This window comes from Syngnathus scovelli, chromosome 2, assembly GCF_024217435.2.
Source record: "Syngnathus scovelli strain Florida chromosome 2, RoL_Ssco_1.2, whole genome shotgun sequence".
NCBI lineage: Eukaryota > Metazoa > Chordata > Actinopteri > Syngnathiformes > Syngnathidae > Syngnathus > Syngnathus scovelli.
In genome coordinates this window covers 2,521,322-2,546,527 of record NC_090848.1, presented here as the reverse complement: position 1 = coordinate 2,546,527, position 25,206 = coordinate 2,521,322, and the positions used below count along the sequence as shown (strand labels likewise).

The window sequence follows — 25,206 nt, the reverse complement described above, 5'->3', positions numbered from 1 at the left end:
CGCTGACCCCATTCCGGCTCTGGGTTTGAGTTGGGCCTAATTGGTGCCTCTTGACGAAGGGGAATGTCAGACTTATCAATATGTAATGGCGTCCTACATAAGCGCATAACCTAATATTTAACGTTAAAGCATCCCAACTGCTGGCTTGGAATATTTGCTGGTGTCTCCTAAGAATTTTTTTTCTGAACCACCCATGATGCACACAACACATTGCCCAAGATTGGAACATCTTTGGTGAAAAGCGAAGATAAACATAAGCAGTGTTTTCAAGCAGGAATTGGAATGGTTAACAATGTCAACATTGCTGGTTCATCAACTTTAATCAAGGCATCGCGCATTGATGCATGCACGCGCACACACACACACACAAAGAAAGCACTTTGCGCCTCACGGGACAGGCTTTTAGTGCTCCGTCTCATGCACTATTTAATTGACCCGGCACAGGAAGCCCTCGCGGTCCCAGATGCACTCCTTCTCCCTCAAGCAAGTACGCCCACCCACCCGCACCATCAGACATCTTCACACGATGCCACGGAATGCCAACCAAAGGCGTTCCCCTCAAAGTTTCAATCCACAAATGTTTTTCACACATCATCCATGCGCTCCTGATCCACGGGTGGAAATGCAGCAGACACGGAAGGGAAAGGACAGTACTTACTCCGTGGGAGGAGGTGGGAGAGCATCTCTCTCTCGCTCTCTCTTGCTCTGGCTCCGCTAGGCGGTCATGGTGCGCTCTCTCTTCCGAGCAACACTCGAGTGCACCGTTGCATGAGTGGACGAGTTCTTTCTCGTGGATTTGGCAGCCTAGCAGCCCCGCCCTCCACTGCTGTGACGTCAGCAAGCCTCTATCGCTTCTACATATCGTCCTTGCTCTCCTCCCTGACAAAAGAAACACAATTAAAGAGCAAGCATCAGCTTTCTACTAAGAATATTTCTGGAGGCGATACTGGCTTTTATTGATGTTTTTTTACTATCATTATTTTGTTTTTTACAAACAGTGATTGGAAAGTAACGTTTACAGTGCCAACAAATCAGTAACTTAAAGTAGAAATCAAGTCAACTTTTTTTTAAAATATGTTGTATGTGCCCACACTCGTTTAAACATGACATTCTGGTTCACAATTTGTTTGTGAAATATGAATTAAGCAGAAAAACGTGCTCGTTTTCATCTACCTCACGGGGCGGCCATTTTGAGACTGGCTGTCGACTGAAAATGACGTCACAGCTGCCTTATGATTGGCTGGCTTTCCACTCGCTGTGGATGCAACAGCATTACGGATTGGTTGTGTGCAGTGTGTCTATAAGTCGTTGCATGGATGAGAAATTTAACACTTTTAACTTTTTAACTAAATCATCTTGTCTTTTTCCATGTATGCCAGCTCAAAATCCGCATCGTGTTTATGAGTTTGTGCTAAAAACAGCTCCACCCTTGCTCAGCTAAAGTGCTACATAGGTTCAAGTATGAAGCAAAATATATGAAGTATAACATAAATCAATAAATGGATACAAATAAAAAAAGATGACTGTGCCAGTTGTGAAACTCACCGGCAAAAATTCATAATTCATAGGACGGGTTGCAAGGAAACAGTGTGGTGGTGGTGTGAGGAGGGAGGGGGGGGGACGAGAAAAGAAGGAGCAAGGCATCCATTCCAATTCCACATGAGCAGTAAATGTGAATAAAACATGAATGAATGGAGGTTTGAAAGTTAAACAGAAAATGGCTTCTGTTTTGGGAACTGCAGCCAAGCATGGCGTGCACATGTCAGTCTGTCTGTCCCATTTAAAGCCTCTGAGGGCAGAGTCCTGCTGCTGGTGCATTATGGATGCGCGTCAGCTATTTTAAGGCACTGGCAGGGTAGATAGAGGGTGGGGTGTTGTGTTTTGAATGTTTGGGAGGGGGGGTGAGAAAACACCTGGTTGGTGTTGACTCCTTTCATATCTGATGGCTGCAGACTTGAGATGAGATGTTAAACATTGAATATATAGTGAGACTGTTTTTACACTTAGTACACAAGGAAAATATGATTGGTTTGCATCATCATGACAAGGCCCACAGGAGACACGCTGAAGCAAACAATTTAATCTCCTTTGTTTTGAGGAACTTTTCTCGCAGCGTGCCGCTCGCTCCATATCTTGTTTAACCACTTTCAACAACCTTAAACACAATCCACACCTTTTCACTAAGAAGACTTTTTTAATTTGGAATTGAATTTTGCAATTGAATTTTTCTTCTTAAAAAGTAGAGCATTGCACCAAACTTAAAAGCAACACATAAAATTACGTGAAAAAACGATTTTGCTAGAAAAAGTAAATCACATTTTTGAAAAAAAAAATCGGCGTTAAAAACATTTTGGGACATATAAAGCCATCTCTAGAGATTTACAATAATTGGAGTTAGTGTGAAGTTTGTGACCAATGGCGCCACTTGCTGGAAAAACAACGGAAAAGAGTGAGTAAATAAATATATACGTATTGCAGATTATAACCACTAGATGGTGCTATTGGCTGCCCGATAGAGAAGGTGGGTGAGCGAGAGCCAGAGAGAGAGAGAGAGAGAGAGAGAGAGAGAGAGAGAGAGAGAGAGAGAGAGAGAGAGAGAGAGAGAGAGAGAGAGAGAGTGTAGAAGCAGCAGACTTCAGGTCGGAGCTCGTAGGCTCACACAGCCGCATCTGCATCCGGATCAGGCTCCAGCGTCGGCGGCTACGTAGAACCTGGAGTCTCGGGGGTGGACCTGGAGCTGCTCCGCTGCGGGTGTTGGAAGATCGACCCTCGCCAAAGGTGCGTGTGTGTGAACCTTGCGCTCAAATGCGTCAAAGTGACACTGGCAGAGAAGTGCTGATTAAATTTGCACCGTTCCGCGGTGTTGGCCACTTGACATCTCAGTCCAAACATCCACCGCGCGTCCGGGTCTTTGCCTGCACATCCTCGGCCGTGCATTAAGTTGCCCCGCGGAATGTTGGGCTCCGGGACTCGTGAGAGGGCACGGGGGGCTGCACGACGGCGTGCACTCGCGGGCGTGCTGCCTGCTGCATGTGAGTGAGTGAACACGGAGAGCTGTCGACCCAGCGTCCTGTTATGTAATAACTGGCCGCCGCCGCCACCATCGGTCTGCCTGTTCCACTTCGCCGTATATAGGAATAGCATGCCTGGTCCAATGGTTGCACTCAGGGATGGGAACATCTAGTTCATAGTTTGCATGACAGCAGGAGCTACAGTGGGAATGAGGATCCGATCATGCTCCTGGTGGTCTCCCTCACGTGCACCTTCCAAGTTCCACATGGTTTGTCCTCCTTCATCCAGAACAGAGATTTGCTTATTAGATTTGGAGGTCGGTGTCATTGAAGCTAGCTTACGTGAGTCATAAGATCTCATGGAAGCATGGACAATTGAATGTGGCTGGAGAGCTCTTGATCTCTGATTGGTGCCCACTCTAGAGGCCTTTGTTGTCAAATGGAGCACACTAATGACAGCAGCAGATTGTTGCGATAGATGGCAGGGACCGGTCGACTGGTGAGAACCGATATACAGGTAGTTTGAAGGTAGTCCAGGCCTGATCTTGATCTGCCAGCTGATTTTGTGTTTGTTTTTTTTCCCCCCAGGAGACATGAAGGCCTACAGAGGTAACCGATCGTGTGCAGGGCTAATACATTAATACTTTGGGAGACTGCAGAAAGAACTAACTGAGCCCTCAAGGTGCACCTGCTGGCATGAACTAGCCCAAAGAGGAGTCTTAAATCCAACAAACCACCCAGGTAAGTGGAAACGTGCACCTGTAAAATCTATTTTCTTTTTTTGCTTTTCTTATTTGACTCCTCCTACAAAGATATATAAAGTAATGCTTCCTGTAGTCTGTAAAAAAAAAAACATACCAATTAAAAATGCTGTTAAATTTAATGACTCGGCGTAATAAATTTCACAGTAAATTCATTTTATTCAATATTTACGGCTCTATTTTTATAGAAAGGCGCATTTGCTAGGCGCTGAATTTGAAGGGGATTGTAGAAGCTGTTTTAATGACAGGATGGCTGTGTTCACTCCCACAAGGGCGCAAACACCCATTTTTCTACCCACGCGTGTCTACGTAAATAACAAAAGAAAACTCCAACCATGCACACAGTTAAGCCGTGCTTTGTGTTGTACTTGCGTTTGGCACAAAAATAGAGTCCTAACTGTCACGCAAGGGTAAAATGAAATCAACCGGTAACAAAATGTCAAAACATTACACACACGTAATCACAAGTGTCTCAATTAGCATCGGCTAATCGCTCAGTGGCCAGCTAGCTAGCTAGCTAGTTTTGCAGTTTGTTGTCACTTTTTAAAAACATCCACGCCAATCAACTATACCAAATGAAGTTTTTTTGATAATATAAAGAAAATAAAAATAGTGAAAATACTATTAAGCCAATAGCTATAGGACAAAAACAGCAACCTACCAATATAAAACCAGTCAGGTGTCTTAACAGAAGCAAAACTGCAGTTCTCAGTCTATCATGAAACCCAAACACCCTGGACAAAAAAAAAAAATATGCTCAGATTTCTCTTAGAATGAGACCTCACTAACGTCACACTGGATATTCTTCTTGTTGTCATTCCATGAAGGTCCTTTCATAAAATAAAACCCAAACAAACATCTTTTGATGCTAGCTGAAATGCCGTCGAGTGAGCAGTGCTGACGGCTCATATGTTTGAAGTTGTTTGAACTTTGAGGCATATTTTCCTCCCCAAATTTGGTCAAACTCCCAACTGAGCAATTTCACTGCTGCACAGCGAACCCCCCGATATTGCTATCGATAACTCTTCACTAAAAAAATATGTACATAAGAAAGCTAATTCGAGACCCGTTTTGCGAACGTATGTCTTGTTTGTCCCTCGACAGGATGTCGTGGGCCAGACGCTTCTTTGTGGGCAGAGTGGACGAGCGGAAGACGGCGTGGGGAGAGCGCAATGGCAAAAAGAAGACCGCCAAATCCTCGCTATGCACTTCTCGCTACATGAGCTGTCTCAGGGACCCCGAGGACCCGGAGCCCCGGAATACGGTCGGCCACCATTACCACACTCGAGCGGGGACGAGCGGAGGGAACTTGGGCCTGCACTGCGGATGGCAAGAGGACCACTACGGGAAAAGGATGGGCGAAGGAGTGGATCTGGGGTTGAAGGCAGTGGACTTGGGCTTTGAGGATGGCGAAGCAAAGGGGAGGAAGGAGGATGACTTTGGGGAATCCACCGAAGGCCGGTGCAAGGCCTTGAGCGCCACCGACTGCTGGATGCGAGTATTGTGGGTTTTTCACTCAAAGAAGTTCCAGTCGGCTAAACTGGAGCGTCTGTACCAGCGCTATTTCTTCCGACTCAACCAGAGTTCTCTCACCATGCTGATGGGGGTCCTGGTGGTGGTGTGCGGGGTCATGCTAACCTTCCACTGCATCCAGCGGGCTCCGGACGTGGCCTACGTCACCGTCCTCTGCGTGGCCATGACACTTTTCCTGGCCGTGATGGTGGTGTGCAACCGCAACTGCTTCCACCAGGACTACATGTGGATTGTGAGCTACCTTGTGATCGGGGTGCTGATTGTGGTGCAGGTGTATGGGCTGCTGATGGTGAACCCCCGCAGTGCCTCGGAGGGCGTCTGGTGGACGGTCTTCTTCATTTACATCATCTACACACTGCTGCCTGTCCGAATGAGAGCCGCTGTACTTAGCGGCATCACGCTGTCAGTCATCCACACGCTGACGGCGTGGCAGAGAAATCGAGAGGACACGTTCATTTCGGAATTGGTAAGTCGCAGTTTGATTGTTTTTAGCCTCATAGACTCTCTGGCACGGACAAAACACGATTTATTTATTTGTGTGTGGAGTTTAAACGTTCTCACTGTGCTTGTGTGTATTTTCTGAATGTACTCCAGCGTAAACATAACACACACTAGCTAACCAATCAGCGGCTAGCTCGCTAGGTGGCAAATCCTAGCTAGCTAGCTAGCTCAACAGTCTTATGTCATCGCTAATATTTTCAAAACAGATTCCAATTAAGCACTTTACACACAAGATTAAAAAAAATAATAATTCAGAGAGTTCCTTCAGGCCAAAATAGAAAGTAGCAATCTACAAACGAGTAGTGTGTCTTAAGCTGCTTTCATATTTTTATGACTTTCATCTAGGAAAAATGTACACAGTCCGTAATTGGCAAAGCTTAATTAACAAGATCATATACGTGTTTGTTGATGTGAAATTAATTTAGTTTTTTTCCAAAACAACTTCATATAACACAATGTGATTTTCATGCCTAAGGACAATTTCTCTTTTTTTCATCGAAGCTATCGTTTGACAAACTCATAAACGCACGGAGAGAACATGCTGCCAAATGTTTGAACATTAAAAGGTTGTTACTTTTGACAGTGGGAAGTAATGTACTAAATGTTGATTGATATTGTTAATAATGGAGATAATGAGATACAAAAAAATGATTGCTCTTTTTCAGGGTTTGGAACAGGTCCAGATCAAACTGACCTCATGACTTGTTTTTAATGTTCTGGCAAAATATGAGAAAGGACTGTCAGTATGTTACAAAACGATACCACATCATTTCAAACTTGGATTGCGTCACTTTGGATTCAGGTCCTGCTCTTCAGAACTAAGCGCTTATGGTGTCGTTTGAATAGTGGTGCACGTTTGCTAACTGGAAAATGCTATTTGTGCGTGAGATAAAAGCTGAAGAGCTGAAGTTGAGCTAAGTTGAACTGTTGCAGTATAAAATATGAGATTTGAAGTTAGAACGGTTTGAATCGGTCGAGAAATGCGAAAAGAGGGAGATATGTAAAATATCTCTTTGTTTGGGAATCCCGCTGTGAAAATGACGGAATGTTGGGGGAACGTGCTAAATAGTTCCCATGATCTTCTAAATGAGCTCAGCGTTTTGAAGTTTTGAATCAGCCGGGAAATGCGAAACGGTAAATGCGTAGAGCATCTTTTTCAATTTTGAAAGGTTATCGTGAAACGTGTGGAATTTTGCTCACGTAGGAATTATTAGCCTGAATTTTTTAACTATTTGGAAGTTTGAATGGTTTAAAAAAATGGGAAAATATCCAAATAGTGGGGCAATATTGCTAAAAAAAATATCTTCCATTTGCATTATTTTTTTTTCCTTCAGTTGCTGTTGGCATGTGTGAGCACGAGATAGTCGGCAGGCCACCGCGGCGGCTCGCCGTCGTCAACGTACAATGGAGCACAATGTCGTTACTGTCCTCATATGGAGACGTCCTACTTTCCCTCCGCATCAATATAGGACAAACATTGTTCCAGCTCTTTCCGCACTCTTGGCATGTCGAAAGTAGATCCTTCCCAAGCTCTCGTCAGTTTCTCCAATGAGATTTCGTTTTTTTGCGCTATTTATATATCTTCGTAGCGCCGTACGCTATATAGTGCTCTACAGATAGACAAAAAAAAAAATAACAATAAATGAGATGAAAAAATCTTGATGGATTCCTAACATAAAAGCAGAATAAATGAAAAAGTTGATTTATGAAAAGCAGCTGTGAGCACTTTGAGATGTCACGATAGTTTGAGCAGATATCAGCTGCTTGACTTTATTTGTTTCCGGGTCTGGAAACAATTAATAAGCCCGTGGGCTCTCCAAGTCTCAGAGGGAAGTCAGACTGCTTTGAATAGATTTAGCTGTGAGACTATTCCGAGCTTTATGGTTAGATTTGCAGCTTTCTAAAGCAGGTAGAGCAGTAGGATTGATTTTTTTTTTTCTGTTCTGTAAAAACTTCACTCCAACTGTCCAATCTATTGAGAAGGAGCTTTTCTGTGTCATTTGTCAGACGGCAACTTTTTTTGGGTGAGCTTTGTAGAAGGTGACTTGGGTTGAGCGAGCTTTGCGGAGGCCTAATCGTGATTATGGAGCGCCTTTATTCTCATTGTGGAGCTACACTATATCGTGATCATGTCGCTCGGTGCCGTTCAGTCCGCTATCCCCCCCCAGATTGAGACAAGGAGGCCATTGTAGTCAAATGAAACAGGCTGGGATGCTGAGGCCGTACAACCCATCACAAAGAACGCTAGATGAGTCCTTCTATCTGGGAAAAGATCGTGACGATTCCCCCCGATTAATCGATGGAATAATCGGTAGGGTAATTGATTGTCACCACCTTACAGACTCATGTAGAAAATAAATGACTGTTCATATTTGTCTGTCGCGACAACGTTTGGGTCGAACTTGCCAAGTCAAATGCACCGCAGGTTATTGTTTTTTTTTTTTTATTTTTTTTTTTTTAACCGAGCATGGTGATGAAGCAACCCAGATGACTGCGGGGCCACTGGGAATGAGACAATGTTGACACAACTTCGCCGGTTGAGTGAGCTTCCAGTATGTGCGTGGAGAGCTTCAGACCAGACAGCCTGGCTACAGGCGCACATTTACACATTTGTCGGCCGCCTCGCCCGGCCGGGTCACATTTGCTGCCCCCTTTCCCCCCGGATAACAGTATGTTCCACTTCAACATGCAAATCAATGATGGAACATAAGCTTCGCACTGCCCAACAAGATTGTTGCTCTCTCACTTGAGCTTAAAATAGATGTGGGAGGAGGATAGCAACATTGTTTGGGCTTGTTTATGACTTGGATGAACCGTATCCAACGTTTATACGCTTGAGTCGCTATAAATGGCAGTGGTGGGAAGTAATCAAGTACAAATCATTTGTTAAGAAATCTTATCGGGTAGCCGTACGTTATAGTGTTTATTTCTCTGAACAACTTTTGACTTTTACCTTACGTTTATAAAAAAAAAAATCTGCACTTTCTAATTTGTCGAATTAGGCTTATGTTTAGTGACCATAAAAAAATTAACTAGAGGGAGGGAGAGTCAAGTAAACCATTGATTAGTTACTTGAGGTCTTGGGGAAAAAAAGGGGACAGCAGTGACACAAAGAAATGTAAACTAGGGCAATAGATTAGGAGAAGCAAGAGTTAGCTTGTTTACCTGCTAGTTGATGAGAAGCTAAAGCCAAACTGCGGCATGGTTTTGACTTTTTCTACCTCTGCAATCTACAAATACAATCTGAAAAAAGCATAGAAGTGTATTTTTAGTCCTTATCGTGACCTAATTTGACTTTTTTTTTTTGTTTGGCAGTTCACAAAATCAGCTAAAGTCGAAACAACGCTAGCTAGCGCTTAGCTTAAAATAAAAAAAAAACAGCATGAGTTAAATTTCAGTCTGTACTTTTTTTTTTTTACTTTGACTCAAGCGTGAGAGTCGAATCAGTATTAAAACAAACATCTATACAGAAACGTTTCATATTTTGATATTTTTAAGATTTTATATTTCGGCATGCCCAGTGGGACGGTGAATTCCCAGAATGGCGGAATCAATATCTGTCTTGTTCTCAGTCTCTTTAGCCGTTTTTTTTTTTTTTTTTTTTAAACCCAAGTCTTTTCCTACACAAGTATCTGTAGTTCCACTTAAGTACCAAGTGTGAGTACTTTGGCCACCTCTGGTTTTTCTCACAGCAGCGGTATCTCATTGTAAGCTCAATTTCACCAGGTATCCGTCTGTCTGGCTCCAGGCTACTTGGACTTTTGTGAATACAGAGAGAGCCCATTCAGCCTGTCACGCTCTCCATATCACACACATAACCTCACACAAACTTTGTGGCCCCTAGCGTCACATGGCTAGGCTCCCTGATCTGGGAAAGTAGCATTCTCCTTCTGGGACTTCATCCTCCTCCCCAGCTTTCTCTTGTTTTTCCCTTATTTGTATTTTCCCTGTGGAGATGTCCATGCCGCACGTAGAGCTGAGAAGATGTGAGAGTGATGACGGTTGGGATAAAAGTGTTTTTTTGTGAAAGACCTCCTCGATGGAGCATAGGGGGGGGATGATGGATGTAATGAGGGTGACACGGACGGAGGGTATGAATAGTGTGGGTATGACTCACCGGACTTCATCAGAGCTGCCAGTCTTTTCTGCCCTTTTTTTTTTTTTTTTAAAAGAATCCTTTCTCAAAAGATCCATCTCAAACGAAGCGACCTTTTATTTCCCAGAGAGCTGACACTGAGCTCTCCACACTCACGGCCACTTTCATGTCTCATTACTCGACTCTGAGGGGGTTCGACGGACAGATGAAGATAAAGCGACTCGGGCAGCCAAGGAAGTTCACTTTGGAGGACAGACATTCTGAGGAGATTACCGAGTGTTGTCCTATCGTGAATTTGTAACCGCTCCAAACTGGAAAGACATAAACTTTGGGAATCCGCGGCTAATATTCACATGCGCTAGCTAGCAATGATAGCATTTTCACTCACTGTGTACATGTGGTGCGTGAACAACAAGTGACTCTTCAAGGCTATCACTTCCACTAAGCTATTATTGACAGTAAACAAAAATATTTTGAACATTAATTTACTTTTGAATCCATGCCTTTGTTACTTCTCGTCTAGACTACTATACAGTGATCCCTCGCTATTTCGCGTTTCGTTTATCGCGGCTTCACTACATCGCGGATTTTTTTTCCAAATTAAAAAAACATTTAAAAGTCAAAATAAAACATCTAAATTGAGGAAACATGTGTCTAACCTTTAGGACAATGTAGTATTGCTCCAAATGTTCGTTTACATTCCTTTAGAAGTCTGATTTCGCGTGCTAGCATGATCGCGAATTAGCATATTTACGCTAACTCGTTAGCCTGCCCAGTACTTCTTGTTGGTGACCGTACTTCTTGGATTTCACTTGGTTTTTGGAACCAAATATCCGCGATAAACGAGGGATTACTGTTTAACCCAAAGTATCCTATCAATGGTTAGAGATTTATTGTTTAAGCAGTTTACACACATGCGGGACCGATCATTTGAGCCTCTTCCTCCTTCAAAGTCAACAACGGCCAAAAGCCTGTGACAGGGGCTTGTAATATATAAACATACATGGTGTAAACCAGATTAGTCTGGTTTACAACAGCCCACCTGTCTCTCTTTTGTTCACAGGCACCAGACACACTTACATGGGAGACATGTTCTGTTTTGAAATAGTATATGTATTTCCATAACATATGAGCTTAACGTTCGCTTAGATGTCTTAAAAGGGATGATTTATAAAAGCATTGTTTGGGTTCCAACATAACCAGCTTGGGAAAAAAAGTCATGTGGATTTACATTCAAGCAAACATATGATGTTCTTTGGCCTGCGGCGGGGATAATTTTGGCTCTCAAATCCCAAACTGGCTGGTCCTTAGAAGGATTTCTTGACAGACGCTTTAGGAGGGCAGTACGGTATCTAAAGTACATCAGGCTGTTTGTTACTGTGTGTTGTTACAGCACGGGAGGAAAAACCTGTTCCTACTCTAGATTGTTGTTGGGTCAGATGGATGCGGGACTGATGGAAACTTACTGATCACTACGCTTAACGCTGGAGAGCAAGATAGCCATTGATGAAATGTCACAGATATGTCACTCATTTAAAGCAGTATTATATAAGAAAAACTTGACTGGCCACTGTAACTGTATTTGGCACACACTCTGGCAATGGTGAAATATGGACTGCTGATGTAATCTTTTTTTTTTTTTAAATCTAGATCAGGGCTTCGAGGTCAGCTGGCCACACCCAAGGACACATTCTGTTGCAGAGTAATGGCAACACGCTATGATAGGGGTTCCTTCACGCGAGCTCATTTCTTTTTTGGTGAACGTCTAAGATTTTTTTGATACTGTTAAAAAGATGAGATGATTAGATTTCAAGTTAAAAAATGGAAGTGTGTCACTTAGATCTCAACGTTAAGCACAAAGTCCACATGACATCGTGCCAGAGTTCAAACCTTTATTGGTATTACTCACACAAACACTTTAATGACGAATGACAAAGTACGAGGTCGTATAAAAATCTTACTCTTGAAGTATGAAATTAAAGGTGGGGTTACAATTTCGTTGGGAAATAAAAAGATGTTTGTTATAGTTCTTAAATTGTCAACACTGGCCCCATTTTGCATCTCTAATTAAAAAAACAAATTCTGCACCGAAGGAAAAACGAACAATTGAAGAATAAATTTTAGTATTACAGTACACACAATTACAAATATGTTTGGTAGCACCTGAGGGTTGCTTATCTATCCTAATACTATCTTGGTTTTGCTAGTGCTGCTATTTTATTGAAGCTAGATAAGCCTTCTCTCTGACTAGTTATCATGGCTACACACTTTCATCATCGCATGCCATTATGAAGGGTCATGTTTGAGAACGGTCGTGACTTTGGTCAGAGACACACACAGGGATTAGTCGAGTGGGGATACGTTCAAATGATGCTAGCAGTGTTAGCATTGGCTAACTTTTAGGCACTATTGTCACATAAAACCTCAAAACGAACATCAAAATTGAAGCAAATGTATATAATGTATATGTATATAAATCCATATATTTGGACACACCTGCTGAAGTGGCTCAATATTGGCCCATATATAAGGCGCACTGGATTATAAGGCGCACTGTCGGCTTTTGAGAAAATTGGAGGTTTTTAGGTGCGTCTTATAGTGCGGAAAATATGGTACTTCTACTTAAGTCCAGATTACTTTTTCTACCTCTGATGTTCTGCTACCACCGTAGAAGAACAACTATAAGAGCAGTTTGGAATCAGTTATGAATAATATATTGCTCTTAAAACATCGCCAACGAGAAGGAAAATAATAGCCTAGCCTAATAATAGCCGGGTGACTGCAATGGCTGCTCGTGGTTTACTAACAACTTGGCTCCGTGTGAAAGTAAATACGTCGAGGCTGAAGTGCCATGGCTGACGGCCAACCACCCAGCACAAATATATTTGGAATCCATTAGTGGCGTTAAATGTTGATCAGCATGGAATGCTAGCTCAGGCTTTTATAGCCTTGTTTCTCCATGAAGGTGAATAGTTGTGTGTCAGAGTTCAGCGTCAACACAAGACAACGGTCACGCTTATCCGTCCTGTGCCCCCCCCCCCCCCCCCCCCCCCCCGCCCCTCCGCCCATTATCTGTTGCATAGTTAAACAGGCAACAGCAAGTGTAATGGCGAGAGAATGCGCCGACGAGACCGTGTTGTAATTGACAAACATGATTGCCATCGCTGCGCAAACACGGAACAATGTCCTGCTGTTCAAATGCCACGCATGCACACACACAAAGCCAGTAAAGTACATCCATCCACAATATATATATATATATATATATATCTTTATTTATATTATATATTATATTTATTTTTATTATATACATCTATCTTTATTTCAAACATATTTAAAATTACATATTTAAAAGTATATATGTAATTTATGTTGACATGTTATGTTATGTTATATATATATATATATATATATATATATATATATATATATATATATATATATATATATATATATATATAGTCCGCTTTCAAGAGCTCGACAGGATCATTTTTTTTCAGATTATTCAAATTATTTTCTGTATAAAAATTTAATTTGGTGTTCAAAACGCTTTTTTCAAACTTGAGTCTTGAAAAAGAGGGGGTCGTCTTATAATCAGGGTCGTCTTATATTCGGGCCAATACGGTATTTACACTTATATACAAAGAGAGAGAACGAGACGGAGAGAGGAGTGAGTGAGCACAAATCGCTTACCTCGTTACCACAACACCCCTTTATAACAACCCTAAAGCAAAAGTCTTGACAGCACATTCTCGTATTGTCTGTGACTAAACATGAGTCATTTCGTCCACATTAACGAGGCCCCCCCACCGTCTCATGATTCATCTGAAGAAGTCACAGGATCCTCTCTCTCAAGTGCAGAAACCTCACAAAGAATCACGTTGCCTTATCATCAATTATGCCCACTCGTTGCAATAGCAAAGTAACACAAGACCATTTGGGAGAAAAAAAAAAAAAAACGATTTAGAGTACACCAAAAACCAATTCATGTAATTAAGCTACGTCACTTTCAAAACAAGGGCGGTCATTTTTATCTTTTATTAGATTATGCTTGCAAAATTGTCTGTTGGCGTGATTTTCTATTACTTGTTTTCCCCAACAGATTTGATATTCTGTTTCTGCATGTGATCTACTAAGATTATCCTTTTCTAAAATCCCAACTAACTGGTATTGAATTGTGATTTCACTCACTCACGCATGCAGGGCAGTACCTCAATAATATTATAATTCCAAGTTTGTTGATCATTGTGGGGGAAAAAAGCTAAAAACTTTTAACTATTTTGCTATATATGTATATTTATAGTTATAATATACAGTAAGTGAAATAAGTGAAATCCGCGAATTACGGTCACCAACAAAAAGACTAGCGAGTTAGCGAAAAGATGCTAATTCGCGATCATGCTAACACGCAAAATCAAACTTCTAAAGGAATGTAAACGAACATTTGGAGCAATACTACATTGTCCTAAAAGTTAGACACATGTTTCCTCAATTTTGACGTTTTATTTTGACTTTTAAATGTTTTTTTAATTTGGAAAAAAAATCCACGATGTAGTGAAGCCGCGATAAACATAACGCGAAGTAGCGAGGGATCACTGTATATTTAAAATGGCATTTTTGTCATCATCATAATGTTTTGTTTAACTAATTTGTGGGAATTGATTGTATCTGCCACTCCTGCGTAACATTTCATTTAAAACTCGGCACCGTGCACTCGGAAATCCGTTCCGGAAGACGCCAGCACTAAATCCTCCATGGCGCTGAAATGCTACAGACTCAAGGAAACGCCGAAATAAAAGAAGTTTTGTCAAAGCATGCATGACTCCTTCTTGTGATCGGCTTCAAGTCAGCCCCTCGGTCATTCACAAGCTCCGGAATTGCAAATGCATCCCTTTGATTATCATTGCTCCTCCGGAATGAAAATGACAAATGATATTTACTACTTGGAAATGTTACCGTCCATGTTATCGGGATTCATGAAAGTTGTTTTTGGAGCATGTTCGTCTGAGCCCAAGCGCTCACGTGTTGTTCTGGTCACGGTATTGATTTGTATGTTTTGGACAGAGGTAAGAGTAAATATTGTGTATGATCAGAGGCGGGGACCGGAGTTGGAAAGTGAGTTGCTGCTGTTATCTGATGCTTGTGAAACTTAACTCTTGTGTTGTTATTCAGAGCTCCTCTCTCTGCCCATGTGCTCTCATTTAATGTAATTGAATCGTCCTATTTTTATGAGCCCTGTATACTTGTTGTCCGAGGGACTAAATGCACTCCAGTGTGCCTTCCGGTAAAATGCTGGCCCTGGTTTCGTATTGTAGATTGTGCTTAAAAGGAGATGGAATTTCTTGACGTTTATCTCATAGTTTTATATTTAATGGTCTGGACTTTGTCACATAGTTAGGATGAGTGAGTAAAGACAGCAGAGAACTGAACGTTGGTTTTTTGGTTAAGTTACGATCCGGTCATCAATCCATCTGTTTGTTTCTGCTTGTCCAGGGTTGGGTTGTGGGAGCATTAGCTTTGGCTGGGAACTTTCATTAACTTGAATAGTATTCATACCGAGGACAGAAAAAAAAAATGTTATCTCATATTTAAAATAGAAGCAGTAAATACAGTGATCCCTCGCTACTTCGCGTTTCGTTTATCGCGGCTTCACTACATTTCCAAATTAAAAAAACATTTAAAAGTCAAAATAAAACTTCTAAATTGAGAAAACATGTGTCTAACCTTTAGGAAAATGTAGTATTGCTCCAAATGTTTGTTTACATTACTTTAGAAGTCCGTTTTCGCGTGTTAGCACGATCGCAAATTAGCATCTTTCCGCTAACTCGTTAGCCTGCCCCGTATTTCGCGGATTTCACTTATCACTGGTGGTTTTTGGAACCAATTATCCGCGATAAACGAGGGATTACTGACAAAATTTGTTATCAAAAGTGGGGAGTAAAAATAAAGTCCTTAGAAAAATAAATATTCCAAAAATGTACAGCCCCCTAAAATGTCAACTTTACTCCAGTAACCAAATGTGCAAGCGGAAATGAAGGGTGAGTGGGGGTGGGCTGGGAGCCAATTTGTAGGATGGCTGCTTTGTTGCGGACGAGGAGTGCACCCCCCTTAATGCTATAAAACGTTGATTTTTTTTTTTTTTTTATTCTGTGTCTAGCCAAATCTCAGCACTGGGACAAACGCATACTTGTGCATTCCCCATAAGATTTATTTCATCTACTGATATGTACATGTTGTAGCACTTGTGGTATGTGTCCCATGACACTACAAAAATTCCTCCATGGCAATCCATCCACGAATGAACTCCAAATTGCCTATATCATAAAAAATGTTTAAAGTAACATTATCAGCTAAAACGATAAAGTGGATAATGAATGGGAGATTAAAACAAATCAACCACTAATATAAAATGTGAAAACACTTTTCATACACTATATAAAATAAAACATGACACCTCTTACCATATAACACGCTACATATAATATTTTATATAGTAGCTAACGCGATGCTAACACTTACCCTAGCATATAGCATGCTACGTATAACACCATTTCCCATTCAATGACAAGCTACATAAAACACCCGCCTTACCATTTAACATGTTATATAAATAACACTTACCACGACACTACACATTACCTTTTGATCGCAAGTGACAAGTATTTGGCTAGTTTGCTTGCGTGAGACGCTAACTCGGCATGCTCCTTCTTGTCAAACATCCCAAACAAACACTGAGCACAAGATCCAAATAAAAGTTCTTTGTTCGCCAAAATCCGGTCACTGACTTCACTCTAACTTCCTGTGGATTATCTTCTCTTACCACGATGGGCCTTTCAGTGTCACAAAAAGTCAAGGGAAAAGGCAAGAGGAACATGGTGAGTGAATTCTTTGTTGCTGGCTCAAATGAGGTCAACTGAGGTCAAGGCGTGAAATGATGACGTTTTATTTGGTGTTCTAAATCCAAAACAATTTGAACCAATTTGTCAGCAACATTTTGGCAAGTTTTGGAGTTGCTCAGTATCGGCTCAAATTCTGTATTTGTGGAATAAATTCATTAAAAAAAAAAAAAGTGTTGATACCAATGAATTTGCTTGAAGCAAAAAATCTTCTTGACTTTCTATTTATTGTCCTATCTTGATTGCATTACATCCAAGCCGCTAGCAGTCAAGCGGAATTTCCCGAACATAAAATTGCTCCTCAGGATTTTTTCACCATACGATGTTTGTGCGGAAAAAAATATCGAACAGAAGGACTGTTGTCTAAAGTTTTAGAAAATGGCTGGCATTCAATGAGTTAAATCCCCAAATTATACTGTACTAGAAAATAAAGCTTTAACAGTACTAAAATAAAGTCAAATAAATTTGGGTACAGACAAACCACACCACACCACAGCTGATGACCAGCATAGAGGGAAAGCATGCTAAGCTAAAATGGCGGTTACATTTTATTTTAACCTGTAATTTTACAGTTCCTGGAAATGTTCTCCTGTTTCCCGCGGAAAGTACAGTCAAAGCTTTAACTCCTCTTTTTTTTACACTTTACAGGTCGAAATAATTCTTTCCGATTCTTTAATCAGCTCAACTTGGGTTCATTGTGTTTGTTAGCGTTCATTGATGATGTACAGATGTGGTCCGTACGGAATTGGCCTCAGCCTTTGTGGCCCGCTCGGTCGTCTGAGGCTAATTTTAGTTTGGCCGGAGCTGAGCTTCCAGATGAGGCACGCCCACCCCTCAACCACTTTTATGCTTTTCTTGTGTTCACAATTACATATTATGAGCCGCCCTGCAACTAATCAGCTTCAGACTAGCGTGTTGCCGTTCTATTTTTACCAAAACGGCATCGTCACGTTATCGGGGACACTTGTTTTGGGAAAACAACCCTCCTTTTTTTAGGACTGCTAAAATACCGCTGGGGATGTTTGCAATAAATGTATTTTATTAGAAACAGGCAGGAACACCCCCAAGAAGACAAAAAAATGAAACTGATGCTCCCATGAACGACCCTACTAGGAGCAAATTAGGTTTCAGGCAAGTTTCTTGGAATGTCCGTGTTTATTTTTATTATTTTTCAGACAAACTGATGATGTTTTGGCAGCCCCAAGATGCCTTATTGGTGAAAATATATTTACGAGTCCCCAGCATAACCCCATAAGTCACTCCTTGGGAATTCTTACAAACCCAATCAGAAGATACCCTAGACACACTAACAAAGCTAAATTGTGAAGCCATCTTGCCTTTGTATGTATATTTTTTCTTGAGATATGTTTTAAATAACCAGTCTATCTCTGAAACTAATTTAATCTAATGTTTCCCTAATGGAACTCCGATGTTTGCAAATGTCCTCCCACTCTTCAGGTGCCTCCTGATGAATCCAAACTGGACCGAGACTTTATTTGATGGGCCCCATGTGGTTGTTATCATGTTTAGCTTGGCCTTTATCATCACAAGAGTTAATAATCAATTTTGTTGCTGCACCACCACCGGGAGCTACTCACAGACACTTTCCTCAAGAGTCTTTGGCAAACACACTTTATGATAAACTAAATATTTGTGTTGCGTATTTACACTCGGCGGGCTCTTAATTAGGTCCTCAATCTCAGCGGACTCACGCAAGACATTATTTGAACGATCTATTTCTTTTAACGGCAGTCTTATCGCGGTTATAGTTTTGTGGTAATATACAACTGTCGCTCTAAATTTTGTTTCATTGTTTAGCTAAATGAGAGGAGCGAATGTTATTTGAAAAAAACATCTTAATACCTCTCAAAAGTTAGCATTATCGTCGCCTAAGCAGAAGTTGTAGTAGTCCTTATAGTATGCATGTGTCCCTAATAAAGTGACCAGTAAGTCAAGCAATCAAATACATGGAAGGTGTTACAGACATAATGATTGGTTGAAATTTTTTTATGTTTCTAAGTAAAAGAGGATGCTCTCTGTTGTCAATGGCCATGCAAACGTTTACCGTATTTTCCGGACTATAAGGCGCACCTAAAAACCTAAAATTTTCTCAAAAGCCTTATAGGCCGGTGCGCCTTATATATGGATCAAATTCCTAAATTCAAACTGGCCCAAAGCATTGTGTCATGAAATCAATCATAAGTGGCCCGCTGAAGACTATCAATCATGAATCAAAAAGACTATGGATCATTATTTTGTGATTATAAAGTAATTTGTTGCGTCTGAAGTTGAAATAAAATAGATAAAATGGAGAATGATTTGGATTAAAAGTCTGACATGATGCATTAATGGTGCGCTTTATAGTCCGGTGCGCTTTATATAAGGACAACTTTTTAAAATGGGCCATTCATTGAAGGTGCGCCTTATAGTCCAGTGCGCCTTATAGTCTGGAAAATACAGTATTTGACCCCGGGTTTGGATTTGAATAGCACACCCACATCGTGATTGAGGATAAGCGGTACAGAGAATGAATGGATGGATAAATTGAAACTTCTCAATGAGTGACTGTCTCATGTAAACACCTTTTAGCCATGAAACAGTGTGTCCCAATGACGTGCTTTGTTTGATCCCCGCCTGCAGAAGATGCAAAGGATATCTCGTGTTTGCCAAGCCCAACTCGACTGTTTTTCCTTCATTTATTCTTCAAAAACGCTTCGCAGCACCTTAGCAGGAGACGCACCTTATAAGCCAATGTTTGGAAAGAACTTGAGCCAATAGTCTGAGGGCAGAGGAACGCTTTGGAGATTCTCCAGTCCAAATGTGAGTTGAGATAACAAGTCTTCAATGAAGCCTCGTTTACCGCGGGGGATTCGTTCCAGACCCAGCCGGGAAAATCCTCAATATAGACAGACCATATCATTTTTTTTAAAAATAGATTTTTATTTTTGTTTAAACGGACGGATGGATGGATGGGCAGTCTATAACAATAACAAGTCTTCAATGAAGCTTCGTTTACTGCGGGGGATTCGTTCCAGTCCCAGCCGGGAAAATCCTCGATATAGACAGACCATATCATTTTTAAAAAATAGATTTTTAGTTTTATTTTAGCGGCCAGACGTCCTCTTTTCTGTTGTCTTCATCCATGCCGGTTGTTTAGGAAATACAAGTGGCCGTTTGTTTCACATAGGCTAGCTAACCTCGTTAGCGCACTCCCACTGTTCCGAGCCATCTGTTAGGGATCAATATGATCAGGTTAGGTTGGACAGGCCTGGCTCTCTCAATGAATTATAAACACCACCGGCCAAGTCCTAATTGAGTGACTATGCTATGTAAATTCAATACAGCACTTAATAACCGCTTAGCTAGTTGTGTAAACACATCCATTTTGTTTCTGACCTGACGGTCAGGGTTCGAAAATTATGAGAAGTGACCTGAATCCACAAAATACTGCGGACTTGGCTCGGATGTGGCAGTATACAGCTTTTGCAACTTCTTTTCAAACATCACAAAGAGATGGACTCCAAATATTTTAAATGCAGTCATCTGTTCACAAAAAGCTGCTTGTGTCCTAACAAGCCAATTTCAATGGGACAACAAACAACAACAAACATCCCTTTGTGTGTATTTTAATTCAGTTCAAGTCAGTTTAATTCTATCGCTAGGGCACTAATTGACCATTTTTATGGAGCAGTTCAAAAAATGTTGTTAATAATCCCTCGTCTGCGTTCCGCCATGCTGTCAATGCCTAACACCACTGAAAAATTCTAATACCGTATTGGCCCGAATATAAGACGACCCTGATTATAAGACGACCCCCTCTTTTTCAAGACTCAAGTTTGAAAAAAGACTTTTTGAACACCAAATTTAATTTTTATACAGAAAATAATGACAATTATGAAAATACATCTGAAACAAATGATTATAACAATATATTTGAGAAAAAAAAGCATGTTATTTTGCCTCATTCAAATCTTTTTCTGTTATCTCTTCTATTATTTTCTTCTCTTTCCTTTCTTACCACTATTTTTATTTTTCTTCTTCATTCTACCGCTATTTTTATTTTTCTTCTTCGTGACAGGGACTCGCTTTGGCCTGCGGAGTTAAGTTCAGCATTCGCTTTAAAGATATCTGGCGCATGGATATAATGTCCAGACCCCAAATCTATGACGACCCCCACTTTTTTAGTCTAATTTCAATACAAAAAACACTGTCTTATATTCGGGCCAATACGGTAGTTAACTGCAAACCCAATTTTGATTAATAGGAAATTGAAAAAAAAAAGCAAGGAGGCACAGTCAGCACTGAGAATACAAACGTCCGTCACAAAAACCGAGTTCAACTCAGGAGAGAGCGAATCATCGAAACGCTCATGTTGTTGCTCCCTTGTGTTTATTTAACTCCTTAGGTTTGGTTAGGCTTTGGAGTAAACAATGGAATTAGCCAGACGTCCGTTTTCTCGTCATGAAAGCTGTCACATGCTTTCGCTCTTGTTGTGGCAACATGTGGCCACCAATGTGTGTGCGTGTGTGTGTCTACAGTGTAAATATTCTCCCATAAGTGCTTCCCAAGTTTTCTTTTCACAGCTTCGTGCTTAAATGTTTAACATCCATCTGGAGTCAATTTTATCGGCATTTATTTCAAGGCTGAATGTGCGTGTGTGTGTGTGTGTGAATCGTAGCCTGAATCTCCTCCATCTGCTGTCATAAAAGTAAACGCACGCACGCTGGCGCCCACACACCAACATACACTCACACACACACAAACAACATGGCCGCCAATTATGAGGCTGTTTTAGTCTTGAAACTAATAAACTTGATTTGACTTGGGACTTTTTTGAGATGTTGCTTGAGATTTTTTGAGACGTGTAACTTGATCTCCATCTCTGTAGACTCAATATTAGACATAGTTGGAAATGCATATTGGTCCAGCTGTCATATAAATTATTATAATAAAAACTTGTACTTGTTTGTGCATAAATTTTAGAACACTTATAAGAAGAACTCAGAAGGTCATCATTCTGCCCCATTTTGACTCGGTGATTCCGAAAAAACACTTAATAATGATATTGACCCTATTAAGACCGATTGAAATTTGACCTTTTCTCATTATTCATGATATGATCTTCAGAGGAAACGCTCTGTGCTGAGGTCAGGGGTCAAGTGACTTTCCCAGGCTGAAGTGCGTTTCTGAGCATAGAGGGGGGGGGGACACTGTGTGTTTGTGTATTTGAGAGGGGAAGTCCACAGTTTGAGGCTTCGTTTCTAATGTTCGGGCGAAGCTGCGGTGACCGATGATTCGTCCGAGTCAGTTGCGGTGATTGAATGAAATCGCACGCCTGTGTATTCATTCACGCGGACGTTGTCGGTTTCTACAAAAACTGACAAACAGATGGATGCTATCAAACACACACACACACACACACACACACACACACACAGCATAGAAGAGGAATGCTTTTAAGGTTGATGACCCCAGAAGGCTAACTCGATGTTCAATCCATTTTAACTGCTGCCATAGATAATACTGCTGGTCACACACACACACACACACACACGCACATGGCCTCGGCAATGCACCAAAAACTGCTCTGCTGCAACAGCTCATTGCTCATTCGATCACTTGACAATCATTTGCTGTGGCACCACACAAAAGTCAAGCTCACCCCAATTTCCCAGGATCATATGTAGCTCCAGTGTGCGTTCATACTAGAATGAGTGTGTAAGTATAGCAAAGAAGCACATTTTTCAAATTGGATTTTCACTTATCAGGCTGAATTGCTCAGATTTTCCTGGAGGAATCTTTTTTATATTGTTTATAGAGGCATTTTTGTTATTTTGGAAGTAAGGCCTTGTGGCGTAATGGTAGCGCGTCTGACTCCAGATCAGAAGGTTGTGTGTTCAAATCACACCAGGGTCATACCTTTTAAAAAGAGTGACTGTGTTTGTCTCCCAACGAAAAGATCGGAGGGTTGATCCAAGTCCAAGTGTCCTTGAGCAAAAAACTAAACCCCTTTTTTTTCCCCCTGGGTACAGGACAGAACCTCTACACATAAATTGAAGCCGTATCTATGCACCGACTAATTCTACAAGTACATCGACCATGTGGCGCAACGGTAGCGCGTCTGACTCCAGATCAGAAGGTTGCGTGTTCAAATCACGTCGTGGTCATGATCTTTAAAGATGGAGACTCTGTGGGGTGCTTGTCCCATCCATTTTTTTTCCACTGCTTATCTGGAGCTGGTTCGCGCAGTCAGCATCTTCAACAGGGAAGCCGAAAGGAGCGATCCTAATTAGATGCCTGATCCACCTCATTTGGCTCCTTTCAATGAGAGCAGGAGCTCAAGACCCTCTAGGATAGCAGACGACAGCCGTGTAGAGCACGCTGATCTCGTGGCGCAATGGTAGCGCGTCTGACTCCAGATCAGAAGGTTGCGTGTTCGAATCACGTCGGGGTCATTAATTTTAAAAATGAGCACTGTGTGGATACATTTGAGAGTTGTTGTGTGCCAACACAGAGGTCAGAGGTTTTGTTCCCAGCCGTTATGACCACCTCCAAGTGTCCTTGAGCAAAACATAGAAACCTTAGTTGCTTCTCGTTTTTGTTCCCTAGGTACAGGCATCGAAGCCTGAACCTCGATCTCATGGCGCAACGGTAGCGCGTCTGACTCCAGATCAGAAGGTTGCGTGTTCAAATCACGTTGGGATCAGAGTTTTTAAAAATGAGGATTGTGTAAATCAATGGAAGAGTGGTTATCTCCCAACCTGTCAAGGTTTTAATTGCAAATATTCAAAAGCGCTTGACAAGGTCCTCGGAAATAGCCAATCATTTATCGGCGCCAAACTCCAGTCCTCGTGGGTCGCATTTCTGCATGTTTTCCAAGTTTCCATCATTGAACACACCTGATTCAAATGAGCCGTTCATCCTCATGTTCTGCAGGAGCCTGATAATGAACATGTTCACCTGACGGTGAAGGTTATTTGTCTATATGTGCCCTACGACCAGTTCCGGGTATAGTTGGCCTGATGTCTTCTGAGATAGGAACTTCAAGTCCAATGTTTGACCAGTTTCAACCGTATTTCAGTTCAGCTTCATATTTTTAGCAAATTTGATAAATCATGTATTGATCACACCCGATAATGACATGTTTACAGATAAGTGCCAACATTGTCATCTTCCTGTGCACCAACATGATCGGGATCTGCACCCACTACCCCGCTGAAGTCTCCCAGAGACAAGCCTTCCAAGAAACCCGAGGATACATCCAGGCCAGAATTCACCTGCAGAGAGAAAACCAGCAGCAGGTACACCCGCATGCGAAAGAGCAACACGTGCCATTCTCATTTGTCTCAGCTTTCCCAGGTCGACAATATGTTTAGCGGTATAACACGCATCAGCGAGTTTTAGACTAGCACATTCCCACACACACACACACACACACGCTGACGAGGCAACGTGACTCATCGCGCCTTCTTAACGTTGCAAATGCGCCTCCATAGACGCTCTTCTTTCATTTCTTTCGCTCAGGAGCGCCTCCTACTGTCAGTGCTTCCCAGGCACGTCGCCATGGAGATGAAAGCTGACATCAATGCCAAGAAAGAAGATATGATGTTCCATAAGATCTACATTCAAAAACATGATAACGTTAGGTAAAGTTAGCACACTCATGTTTAAAAACAACAGCGGCTGGCGCGTTACCGATAAAATGTCACATGATGCATATTACTCATGATTGTCAACGGAAACTCATTCATTATTTTGTATTCGTTCCCACGATGGTTGCGATTCAATATCAGGGCTTTGTCTTCAATGACGCTAACATGCTAATATGGGTCGACAAGCGCGGAACAAAGTCCACGTGATGCGATAATTAGCTTTTTCAATAAGCGAAAAGATCAACGAAAATGAGATTTGTGATTTCTTCACGCCTATTAGTCGTGTCATGTGCATTTAAGGTTGCCGTGGTGATTGACGATCGGGAACAAAGAAACGAGGTCGCGGCTTGGTCTCTGTTTAAATGTGACCCAAATTCTATAATGTGGTGCCAGGTCATTATTTGTTTAAATCTGCCCAAACATTAACTGGTGACCAGTTTGTTCACATGGTAGCTTAAGTGCTACGCTAGTGTTAGCCGTGCTTACTGTTTCTGTGTGTCTGTGTGTGTTTCCATGCAGCATCTTGTTTGCAGACATCGAGGGCTTTACCAGCCTGGCGTCTCAGTGCACAGCGCAGGAACTCGTCATGACGCTCAACGAGTTATTTGCCCGCTTCGATAAATTGGCATCGGTGAGAGCCTGCACCACCGCAGAGGTCATGTGACCCTGATAGAGGGCCATTGCGCAACACTTACGCGGAACATCACTTACACTGAAATGAATCTGATGAGTCATCTCTTACATATAGATTAGTTA

General features: G+C 41.6%; 1 protein-coding gene and 4 non-coding genes across 5 annotated transcripts in view; all 5 read left to right on the top strand.

Moving 5' to 3' along the window:
* The first annotated feature begins 2,618 nt into the window (after positions 1-2,618).
* Positions 2,619-25,206, top strand: part of LOC125989179 (adenylate cyclase type 6) — a 30,533-nt gene continuing 7,945 nt past the window's right edge. The window contains exons 1-6 of the mRNA XM_049755259.1: positions 2,619-2,778; positions 3,600-3,752; positions 4,877-5,771; positions 23,950-24,099; positions 24,323-24,444; positions 24,970-25,081. Coding sequence (XP_049611216.1) covers positions 4,878-5,771; positions 23,950-24,099; positions 24,323-24,444; positions 24,970-25,081 — 1,278 coding nt within the window. The 5' untranslated portion in view covers positions 2,619-2,778; positions 3,600-3,752; position 4,877. The remainder of the gene's footprint in view (positions 2,779-3,599; positions 3,753-4,876; positions 5,772-23,949; positions 24,100-24,322; positions 24,445-24,969; positions 25,082-25,206) is intronic.
* trnaw-cca (transfer RNA tryptophan (anticodon CCA)) lies at positions 22,643-22,714 on the top strand. Its single transcript has one exon. It is a non-coding gene; the product is annotated as a tRNA-Trp (tRNA).
* trnaw-cca (transfer RNA tryptophan (anticodon CCA)) lies at positions 22,894-22,965 on the top strand. The gene has a single exon. It is a non-coding gene; the product is annotated as a tRNA-Trp (tRNA).
* trnaw-cca (transfer RNA tryptophan (anticodon CCA)) lies at positions 23,182-23,253 on the top strand. Its single transcript has one exon. It is a non-coding gene; the product is annotated as a tRNA-Trp (tRNA).
* On the top strand, positions 23,433-23,504 carry trnaw-cca (transfer RNA tryptophan (anticodon CCA)). The gene has a single exon. It is a non-coding gene; the product is annotated as a tRNA-Trp (tRNA).